This window comes from Vulpes vulpes, chromosome 9 (genome assembly GCF_048418805.1).
Source record: "Vulpes vulpes isolate BD-2025 chromosome 9, VulVul3, whole genome shotgun sequence".
NCBI classification, from domain to species: Eukaryota; Metazoa; Chordata; class Mammalia; order Carnivora; family Canidae; genus Vulpes; species Vulpes vulpes.
Genome location: NC_132788.1, coordinates 72,850,722 through 72,863,021, shown reverse-complemented (window position 1 = coordinate 72,863,021; position 12,300 = coordinate 72,850,722). Strand labels below are relative to the sequence as shown.

Here is a 12,300-nt window from a genome sequence, read left to right as displayed (position 1 = left end):
TACCTTTGAGAACAGAATTTGAATTATGGTACATTAGTGACTACAGAATAGTTTTAATGTAAATGTGAAAGGAACCTTTCCTGTTGGCTACTCAAATCAAGCTGTTAATTGTTTCTTTTTTTTACTCGTTGCCTCCAGACACGTACTTCTGTTCTTAAGCAAACCAGGCTTTTCACACCAAAACGGTGGTGCTTCATCACAAATCGGCTGCCCTCCCGTGAGTCCTTCAGTATGATCAAATAAAGGAAGGTAACACCAAGTTCCCATGCCTGAAATGACTCTGAAGCCTATAAACTGTGTGGATATGAACCTTAAAGAGTCGAACAGAAGAGAGACGCTAATTTCAAACAAAGCAAAACAAAACAGTTGAAAAATAAGGAGGGAGTGGAATCGTATTAGTGGTCTTTGTTGTTTGTTTTTGCAAGACAGTAAAAAAAATGAATGAAAAGAAACTTTGAAAGAGTTTGCTCAAGCTATCTTTATGATGAGAAAGAAAAAGATCACAGGCTTGCAGGAAGTATGAGCTTTCCCTGCAATTCTGGCTGCTAGTGCTTAAACCATTCACCACTTGAGTTCCTTCCCACAGCAGGGAATTGAGAAATGTCTCCAAACACTGAAAAGCTCCATGTCCGGACTGGATGTGCGGTTGATAACCTTTGTTCAGTAAAACAAACAAGAGGAGATTTTAAGAAAGAAAAAGAATTCTCATAACTAAATTGGTAGGAGGGGGGACACGAGGCAAACCAATTTTAATTACGAAAACCATGACTGCAATGTCACGTGCCAAGTGGAAACAGGGAGTTGCTTCTTGTATGGACCAAAAATACAGTTTAGACGGTTTTAATCCTAAAACTAAGAGACGATTTATAGATTTACCTCAGTCATGAGTTGAGGTCTGGAAAATGGATGGAATTCGAGTTACATTACAGAATACCGTATTTTCATGAGTGCCTATGTAAGAACAGCAATGTTAACATGGAACCGGAACTTACACGAATACTTGGCATTCTGGAGCTAGTTTAGTTACTTGTGAATGATCAAAGCCCTCCCCACTAAACCATTTGTGATTTGTCAGTTATTCCATTGCAAATGCAGGCTATCTGGAGCAGTCTTTAAATTTGAGATCACATTGTTCAAAAAATATATATATTTTTCTATCGTCCAGTACTCTTTAGACAGATGAGAGAGTCAAGTTCCCACGTGGGTTGGAACATACTTCATGTAAGACTGATTTTAATTTAATTTCAGCACTTTCATAGAAGGGACTGTCCCAGATCTGTAACTGTTCAATGTTGTATTCACTTCACAGTGTATCAAGCACCAGCGTTGCCATGGATTGGTTTCAAATAACCCTTTATATATAATTTTATATTTATATATATATAGTTATATCAAAACTGATAGTACATAGTATAACTGGAAGAAAGAACTAAACTTAAAAGGATATGCTGAAAAGATGGCATTTGTGAACACAATAAATAAAAGTTCCCTCCCCCTCCCAACGCCCCCCCCCCAACAAAACAAAAACAAAAAACCAGTTGTAATGTACATGGAAAATTGTGCACAGCAGATTTTTTTTTTTTTTATAAAAAGTAGATTCAGGAGCACATCCAATTATAAATGATTGTTAGGAAAATCATATAAAACAATGGAATACATAAAAGTGTCAAGAGTAATCGTCAGGGTGCGAAATTCCTTGGTGGCCAGATGCCCATGGCAAGCAGAAATTATCCTGGCAGCTTCACTAAGAGGCCGATGTCCACAGAAGATTCTCCAGGGGATGCAAGCAGCATGGGCAGGTGGAGGATTTGAATTTCATACCCTGATTCATAGTTTTCACAATTCCATGTGCAATTTCAGAAAGATTCATCATTTACTGCTGACATGTCGCCCTTTGGCGTGGAGGAACGGGAGGAGCCCTTGTCTGTGCTCTCCGACCCCGAGCTGCTCTGGTTCTGCTGTTCTGACCCTGCACTGGAGGTCACTGTGGATGAGGACGTCGAGGAGGAGCGAGTCTTTTCCTTAAAGTCTGTGATAATGACGGTGACGTTGCCCACAGTCACTGCCAACTGCTGTGCGGTGCTCCTGTCCACGTTTTTCAGCCGGGGCCTGAAAACAACACCCCAGGGAACAGCCGATTAAATAAGCTATGGATTCAAGTGACTTCTGCATCAATATACAGAGACTGCATGACCCTGTGACGATGAATCTAAATTGTCACTGCATGTCCAAAGCTTACTACTTTAGCAATAGAAACCACCAATAAGCAAAGCTTTTGCACCAAAGCAATTATCATCAATTTATCTTTCTCCTGTTGTGGCCACAGTGACACAGAAGTAGCCTGCATATACACAGGCGTGTCTTCAAAGTTAACAGCCCACAATCCAGCTCATCCTCCTAATACCCATCTCAGCCTGCAAACCCACAGGCACAAAACTACCCCCGGGGGTTATTGACTAGGCAAAGTGAATAAATCAGAGCACCAATGCTATATTTCATTCTAGTTTCAAATACCTTGAGGTGTGATTCGTTTCACTGGTCTTTGTTGTAGCATTTGCAGACTGTATACTGTTTGCTTCGCTGGGAGGATCTTTCAGAATATCAGACTTTGGTCTAAGGTGGGGACACAAAAAGAGACATTTAAAACATAGTTTAAATTCATCTGCAAAATAATATAGTGTGCTGAGTTAGCTGGGAACTTACTTTGTTTTCTTGTTGGTATTTTTCTTGGTGACACTAGGACTAATTTCCTTATCTTTCTCAGGTTTCTCTTTGTCTTGCTTTTCAACTTTCTCCTTCTTCTCCTTTTTAGGGGGTGGTGGAGTGGCATACTGTTGTGCCACTTGTTGTGCCACCAGCTGAGAATTGATCCGAGGTTTTCTAAAACATTCAAGAAAAGACACATCACTCTTTGCTTTATAAATTATTTCTCTCATTTTTAAAAATTTTATCATTTTTAGATATTTTATTACTGGTATCTGGGACCTCAAAACTAAATTACTTGTTATTTCTACATTATCGTTTTTGTGCAGTATGAGTAAGTCCATGAAACTTTTCCTTTCAATCACCTCCTATATACTTATCTACCTTTAATGACACATACACATGTGCTCAAACATACACATCCCTTTGCAGTTAAAAAAAAAAGTCTTTCAGCCCATAAAACATTACAGTTTCTAAGAGTGCTGAGAACAGACTTCTTTTGAGCTGTCAAGATTATACTGAGTGACAGCTTTCAAATACTCCTGCTGCAGAGGGTTAATCTCATTTTATTAAATGGACACTGGTAATCCTTTGAAAGGAGAATGAAATTAGAAGTGTGACATTCACTCCTCAATCTAATTATTCCAACTTGGTCTGCTCCCCTGCAGCTCTGTGATTGGCATGGACAACACACATAGAGCAATAAAAGGTAACTGTGGTTCATACTAGTTCCCAAGGGGGTGAAAGATGGAGAGTCACTATTAAAAAAAAAAAAAAACAAACCTCAGACAAGTGATACATTCATTGTGCCATCAACCATTCTGTCCCCGCCAATCTCCAACTGACACTGGCTCTTAACACTATTGTTTACAAATTCTAAGTGCTGCCAAACACTCTGCACAATGCATGAGCATTCAGACTCAAACAGGAAAGGGAGAAAGAGGAGCCTATGCATTATTTCTATACAATATTCATTTCCAAAGACATTCCCATCCAGTTTGCCATTTATAATAGAATAATGTCTCCAAAAACAAGGTAGGAAACAAATACCCAGATGCGTCACTAATGAGGTGAACGACTGGCTGCCACAATGTAATCATCACCTTCAGGACAGAGAAGTGGGCTGGGAAATAAAAAACAACCAACCAGACAACATAGGTCTGGCTCATCTGTGGGAAGGCCAGTGGTGGAACACTTCAGGGGGAGCAGGGAGGACACATCACCAACAAGTTTGGAAAAACAAAACACACACCTGCTAGATACATGACATGCTGAACCCCTAAGTTAACCTTTAAGTTCCTGGAGCTCCTCAAGAGCAAGTGTGGTGTGGACAAGGAGATAAATGGCTTACTCCTGAACTCCTGTGAGTTCATCAAGGTGAGCCTGAACACAGAGGGTGCTGGGTTTGCTCTGAGTGTTTCAGTACCTGTTTGGGGCTAGTATGGGTTTGTCTGAAAACAGACCAAACAAAGGCACAATCTCAGAGCATGTTGCCTTGGTCATGGAAAGGCACACTGTGAAATCCAGTCAAAAGGTACACCTCAGCCTGGACCACAGTCTCTTGTCACTGGGCAAGAGATTCAAACACAGAGATAAAGTACGCTAGGGAAAGGGAGGAATGTACTTACTCTAAGCCCCCAGTCCCTAAACACACACAGGACACCATGTGAAAGGTCTGTTTCCACAGGTTCTGAGAAAGGTAGCAGCAACAGCAGCCATTCTAACACATGCTACTCTAAGATTAAATATGAATGTGTTAATACTTACAAAAAGATAATCACCACTACCCAAACATTTCACAAGCACTCACCGGGGACACAAACAGATCAGCTGTCTAATGGGATTACGGAGGAGTTTAAATCAGTTAGAACAAAATGCCATATACTAAATACTCAGGCATCAAAATGAAATAACTTGATCAGAGTTAATACTGTGAATAAACCATAAAAACTTTATAAAAAACTACACCTTGAGGGAGAATTTCAGTTAAGCCAGTATATGTACTTTACTCCAGAGAACTCTGAGGTGCAAAAACAAGAGGGGACACCTGGACAGGAGTCTATGAGAACCTTCAAAGGAGACAGAATCAAAGGTCACAGCCAGCCTCATCAACAGGGCCACCCAATCTGAGTTAGAGATGTCTGTCTCACTCTAGAATACCCTACAAAGTTCTGTAACCTACAACACTATACTTTAATTGCCAATCAACCATACACTCCTCAGTGGTAAGATCACATCTTAATCATTCTTGTCACCATGTCGTTCAGCAGTGGCAGGTATTCAATAAAATTATCTACTGGATGAATGAAGAATAAATGAATATAGCAGAGAAAGACAAAGTAAAATGAGGATGGACAAAGGGGCCCAAGCTTTGGTGATCAGAAGGAGATCAATGACTACTTCCAGGAGAGCAGGCCACATGAGATTAAGGGTTGCAAAGACTTGATGGACTACAGGCTGCACGAGGACTAGTACAGAGGTGGGAAACTGGAAGCCTTCTCTGAGCATCATGTTGCTGAGGGAGAGAGTGGCTCTAGCCAATATCGAAAACAGTAGGCCACACTTCACAGTTCTATAGGAAAAGGAAATTTAAATCATGTTGTATATGCTGAAAGAGTCTCAAGGCAGGCAAATGAGAGGAGTTAACTCATGGGACAGAGACAAACTACAATTGAGAAAAATCCTGAGAAAGGAATAGGGACATTTTTCTTCTGAGGCAGGAGAGGGATGCTAGATAAAGAGGGGTTATGAAGAGAGAAATTAGAAGTGAGAAGTCAGAGAAGAGATTTAGAAACCATGGACATTAGAAGTGGTGTCTGGTTCAGTGACTACAAGGCACTAACAGCAGAAAAGAGAGCTGATGTTGAGCAGAGAGAAAAGGAAATTGCTCATTTTAATTTTTTAATGTGAGTAAAGTTGAGATACAATGTCATATTACTGTCAGGTGATTCAACAATTCCATGTGTTATGCTCACCTCAAGTGTAGCTTCCATCAAAAAGTTACTTGTATATCACAAACTGCCCTTAAAGGCATGAGTGTAGGGGCCCATCAACCAGGTCTCAGCCAGCCAGACATCATGCTTGTCCAGGACAGAGTATCCGCAAATGAGGCCAGCCTGCCGAGACTCTGGGTACACTGTGGACAACAGCTTAGGTGTCTGTGTGTTTCTTCCCCTGGTGATCATTCCCTAACACTTCAAATACACTGTGAGACTTTTTTCAGCACATGCACCATGATCCAGTATCTACAGGAAAAAACCCTACATGTACTTAAGGTGAAATCCAGCTGTAATTCTTAATATGCGGCACATGTACACACAGCCATAGGACTGTTCTTACTTGCTAAGAAAATGAATATTTGACTAGAATAGTGAAGTGTTGTTCTTCTCCAAAAGCCAACGAAGCCACAACATCATAAATGAAAAGGACCCAAGGCTATTTGGGATCCAATAATAAGCAAATAATCAAGAAATATAAGGTGTCTGCTAAAAGCATCTGTGTCGTCTCAAAAATATTGCTGTTTTATGTCATATATATTCTAAAGTAACAACCTAACTCCTCGGGTACTACTTCCATCCTACACATACACACAACCTCCACAACGATAGATAAGCATTTATTAAATTACCAAAGCAGCTTTTTCAAACTCTGTCCCCCACCAACATGTCCTATAGAACTTCTAGAATTAGAGCACAGAGGATGAGGTAGGAAATAAACCTAGCCACTTTTTAAAAAGATTTTATTTTTAAGTCATCTCTATACCCAACTTGGGGCTTGAACTCACAGTCCTAAATCAAGAGTCGCATGCTCTTCCGACTGAGCCAGCCAGGTGCCCCACACCTAACCAATTTTTAAATTTTTTGTTTTTAAAGATATTATTTATTCATGAGAGACACAGAGAGAGAAGGCAGAGACGCAGGCAGAGGGAGAAGCAGGCTCTATGCAGGGAGCCCGACGTGGGACTCAGATCTCCAGGATCACGCCCTGGGCTGAAGGCGGCGCTAAAAAACTGAGCCACCTGGGCTGCCCCCTAACCATTTTTTAATAGGTGCAGTGTTTCTGAACGAAGTGCATAGTTACTGGTTCAAAAAAGTGAAGCCAACATTTTGGAAGGGCAAAGTAAAGAAAACTAGAAGGCCCATTAGTGTCAACCTACCAAATAAAAGTGCCACCCTGTCAAAACTGTTCCAGCAGCTCCTGCCACCTGTCCTCTTCTTGTTCCTAGGCTTGTGTTGTGACTGCATGTGGCAGGAGAATGTCCAATCTACAGTGAGAACAGCACACTCTGCTCCAGTGAGGCCATGCAAGCTTCTCCAGACAAGACACTGAGAACAGCCTGGAGTGGCAGAGGCACAGCATGCAGTAAGATTGGGCACAGCACCTCTACAGGAGAGATGGACTGTCTCCATCTTACAACGACTGAGGAGCAGAAAGATAAAGAAACTCATCTAAGGCTAACAAGTAGCTGAGCTGGGGGATTTTTAACCCAAATCTATCTGGACTCTTGTTGTAGAGCCCAGACGTGTGTGTGTGTGTGTGTGTGTGTGTGTGTGTGTGTGTGTGTGTGTGTAGAATGTGTGTCTATGTGTATGCACTGGGTCTGGGGTACCAAGGATGAAAAACCCAGGTCAATCCAGGCTGCAGCTTTGCTAGACAAGGGAATGCCAGTAGCCTAATTAGCCTCACCATCCTTGTTCTGGCAAGGACTACTTGGGTTGTTCTTAAAGAGGGCTGGGTCGGGGGCTGGCAAGAATGCTTTCCACTGTCTGTAGAACATTCCCAGGAAGGAGTGAACCTTTATCATGAAAGAGGATAGTGCTGATCAGTGAGAAATCATTACCTCCCACAGATTTATACTGCGTAATGTGTCTTCTAAGTGTCCTATAACAGTGCATTTAACGAACAAAACTTCTAACATGTTGCAAAAAGTCAATTCTTCCAATATGCAGCTGCCACTCCGAGTTCTTCAAAATTACCTGTTTCCCAACTAACAAATTTAAAATAAGCAATTAATAGCCTTCACAATACAGTGGAAAGCAGTAGATCAAAACACATGGCTTAAGCTTTAGATGTCTTAAGCCTTGATTTAAAGCTAATCAACTAACAAACCATGGAAAACCCTATTTGAGAAGTGCTATAAACAGGGGGCCTACTTTCCTTACAGAGTAAAGTTGACACCAACCAAGTTATCTGTATCTTCTTCAAGATTTTTTAATGGAAAAAAGTCTTCTTAATATTATTTTATAGGTTTATTGTTGCTGTTTCAATAACCTATACAAATGGAAATTTGCTGTGAAATTTCAATAAACATCAGAAAAGTATGCCTATTTATTTACATTTAACACAGCTAATATTTCAGAAAATTGTCCATTCTATAACAAGCGAAGCAAATCTTCATGTAGGGACAGCCTTAATTTTAGACAATGAAAAATTTCAGAGTCTGAATATACATGAATGAATGAGCACAAAACTATCTTTCTGAATTGTTTTTGTTATGTTTGTGTACTCATGCCATTTTGGAGGAGCACAAATTTTTTTTTTTTAATTTTAGTCAAACCTATTTTTAAGAGGTGTTTCCACCATATATACCCTTTTCTGTGTCTGCTTGTGTACTCAGAAATGTACTTCTCTCTCTTGCACTTCTTTGTATCTCAGCTACCAAACAAGCAACAAGATAAACCCATTTCTTGTGGTTCAGGCAACAAAGAACAAGAAGAAATCTCTAACAAACTATCTTCCTTGATTATGTTCAGCTTTTCCTAAATTATCATTTGTGCATTTTGCCAACTTAGAGAATTCCATCTGGTGTTTTCAATTAAAATACCGCACCCCCCCCCCCCCCCCCAAGGCTCTGGAATCAGACAACCAATTCATCCATTTTAAGGAAAAAAAAGGTACTTTACAAACTTACAAATCATCACTAAGTCAGCTTATAATGTTCTCAAGTTCTCTGGACATTTACATCTCCCCCCCAATCCTTTACTTCCCTTAGCAATGTGTTAGTTGAAGAACTAGCAACATCAAGGATTTAACAGTTCTCAGAGTACCTTTCCACTATTAGCTCATTCCTATCAGGAGCCCATGATTCTTTATGATGGATCAGCATGGTAATATAAAAGGAACCTTCACATGACCCATTCTCCTGTCCCATGTGCAAAAGGTCATCCTACACATATGTACTGAGACAGCTCAGATTCTACCCCACCCAACAGTGACTGAATTTTTATATTAATGATCCCCCCAAACAAAAATACACCAGCTCGGAACACAGCAAGGTCTGCACTTACTTCTAAGGCAATGTACATGTTGGGTCAACAACACTGTCCAAGACACACTAATAGCCCTGGCTTTGATGACTAGTATAGAAAGAGGCCCTACAAGTACAACCTGTTTTCTGTTCATTATAGACACCAGCTCCTGACCTATTGTTTTGTTTTTTTTTTAAATACCAAAGATAATGCAGAGGAGAAATGCTGCAAACAGAAACAGAAGTTAGAATTCCAGCTCCAACATCAATGACCGTGAAAACTTAAAAGGTGACGTAAGACTTTTAAAATCTAGACATGTATAGATTTAAGGTTATAAGGCCAGTTTTAGGGCTCTTCCCCCTCCACATATGCTTTTTAAAAAAAAATTTATAACAACTATTGCCTCACTTTATCCTCAACAATTCTAAAAAGTAAGTTAGAGAATAAGAGTCTCAGTTTTAAAAAATGAGAAGGCTAACAACTACAATGAGAAGGAGAATCTCCAGACTATTAGCGTGGCATTCTTTCAGCTGTATCATGTAAGGCTGAGACTTTTTTAAATAAAGGATTTTAATCTCTTAAAAATTGCTGTACTTTTACATATTTGTTGCAGTGTTATAGGGTAGTGTATAACTACTAAGAATCACCAACATGATCAACTAGCCCAATGAAGAATAACAGATGAAGAAATACAGCAGATAATCTGGTTTAAAAGTAACCCCCCCCCCAAAAAAAAATTAAATCCCAAGGGAGTTTCTACGTACATGCTTTCCTTTCCGCTATTTCAAAGGACTGATTATCTTAACAGACCACTGAACAAATATTCATACATTTAGCTATGGGAATATAAATGAAACCTAATTCCTCCAACCTAATTCCTCCTTGATGCAGGAAACACAAGACCTTGTTGGTACCAGTTGTTAGTCCCAATGATGAGGGTGCCCTTTCAAGATTGCCAGTTAGGGTCCATGTCAATATTACTAGGACCTAGCTGGGCTTTGCTCTGGAAGATCAGTACTCATGGCCTTCCCCAGAGCTGCTTGCCACATCATCAGGCAATGCTGCACCAGGGTAAAAAGAAACTTGCATGACCTACTGACCTTCACTAAAGCCAACTATTACAGTATGGACAACTTTAAGAATCACCTAACTTTGCTAGGATCACACACAGTATGGCATTATTAATTTATCTCTGCTTCCCAAATAGTATCTCTTCTTGCTGTTCTTTTCCTTCTAAATGTACAGAAAGTGTTCTTTCCTCTCTCATGTAAACACTTGTCTTCATGAAATTTCTCAAATCCTTTGGCTCATCTTTTAGAATGAACCATTAAGTAAGTGATCTAAGGTGTCTTAGTTACCAACCTAGGTTACTCCTTCCCAACAGTACACATCCTTGACTCAGGGTAACCACTCTACTCTGTACCAAAAACTAAAACTTTCAAATCTAACTCCAACTATCAGTTAAAACAAAACCCATCCCCTTCATTTCCTATATTTTTCCTTCTGCCATCTTCAACACACAACTGAAAGGGAGAGCACAGACTCTGGGATTAAGACATAGATAGGACAGCTCTTGGACTTTAAATAGGCCCTGCTACTACTACTGAGAGCTCAGTAGTCATAGTTACTCAAAATGGAAACAGGGCCATATCTAATTTAATACAGTTGAAGTCAAGACTAAAAGAGGCAAAGTTCACTTAGCTTATCAAAGTACATGTACACAGAATGCATAGATACTCAACAAAATAATTCCCCTTACAAGTAATATATACATTTCAAAGCACTACTTTTCCAGCTGCAGATGTGTCTACCACCCTTCCTCAGAAACTGGGAAGCAAATGGCAAGATTTACAAGTCAAAAAAGTTGGTAAGCCTTGCCCTAGGAAATAGCTCAAGACATAAATCCTTCACATATGTTAGTGTCCTAAAGTTAATTATGCTACTTAGCAGCAACAGCAGCACTAAGGATCCTTCATCAACATAGCTACCAATACTTCTCCCTGTCAGAGAGAATTCTGGTTTTGCAGATATTTCTTTTAAAAGAGGATGCTTTTAGGGGAAGCCACCAGACTTCAATTGCACAATACTTACGGTATTACATAAATAAACTCTCACCAGATACAACTTGGTTAGGAACAACTGGCTCCAAAAGACTAACATAAACATCATTAATAAACAGCAGATTCAGCAATGTTCTATTCTAGATTCAAAATGGTCATTCTGAATATTCAAATGTCTCTTATGCCCTGAAAACACACTTACTTTACAAATAACCGCTAAGTATAGGCACTATATAACTTTTCTAGACCTCAGAAACACATTCAATTGGCAAAAGGAGCTACAGGTTGGAGTCCTGAAAGGAAGATACCTAGTTTATAAAACAACCTGGTAGCAATAAGTGTCTTAGCCTCATGGGTCTCAAAGTGTGGTCCCGAGACTCCTGGCGGTCCTCCAGACCTTTTCAAGGAGGGTCTACCTACTACAAAGGCCAAAACTATTTCCATAATAATTTTATTTCCCATAATAATTATTTCCACAATTTTTAAGACATTACTTTGCTTTTTCACTTTCCAAAGATTACATGACATTTGACATCACTGCTCTGACACCTAATGAAATATGTTTGTATAGCAGACCCTTGAACAACAGAGGTTTGAACTAAATAGGACTGCTTATACACAGGTCTTTTCTGATACAGTACAGTACTGTCAATGTATTTTCTCTTCCTTAGGATTTTCTTAACGTTTTCGCTAGTTTATTGTAGGAATACAGTAATACGTATAATGTACAAAATACGTGTTAATCAACTGTTATCAGTGAGAAATGGTAACAGTAGGCTATAAGTAAGCAGTTAATTGTAAGTTTTAGGGGAGTCAAGTTATATGCAGATTTGATTGTGGGGGGGGGTCAGTGCCTACAACTCCTATGTTGTTCAAAGGTCAACTGTATGTAGTGTTTTGTGTTTTAAACATTTCTCAGTTTTAATTTTTGATATGGAAAATATCTATACATACAACCAATATGAGCAAAAGCTTCTTCTTGGGGTCTATAATAATTTTATCAACAGTGTCAACAGTTGAAGGAATTTCTGACCAAAAAGCTTGAGAACTGCTATCCTAGGACCATGCCAGATTTTCTAACTGTGCAAGTCTGATGTATTACAAGCAAAGAAAGAAGACACTTCAGAAGGCAGCTTCTAAAATAACTCAAGCTTAAATTCTTCCTCAACAAAACTTTAAAAAAAGAAAAGCAACAATACCTCCGATTCACGTTAAAAAAGGTATGAAAATAAAGAAAAATTTTCAACTTTACTAAACAGCAGAACAACTTTTAAGAAGTGGGCTTAAAC

At 39.4% G+C, this 12,300-nt stretch overlaps 1 protein-coding gene across 1 annotated transcript in view; it reads right to left on the bottom strand.

Moving 5' to 3' along the window:
- Positions 1-1,546: 1,546 nt before the first annotated feature.
- Positions 1,547-12,300, bottom strand: part of RYBP (RING1 and YY1 binding protein) — a 75,685-nt gene continuing 64,931 nt past the window's right edge. The window contains exons 3-5 of the mRNA XM_072720430.1: positions 2,704-2,880; positions 2,515-2,613; positions 1,547-2,109 (exon numbers count right to left, since the gene is read on the bottom strand). Of these exons, the coding sequence (XP_072576531.1) occupies positions 1,857-2,109; positions 2,515-2,613; positions 2,704-2,880 (529 nt within the window). The 3' untranslated portion in view covers positions 1,547-1,856. The remainder of the gene's footprint in view (positions 2,110-2,514; positions 2,614-2,703; positions 2,881-12,300) is intronic.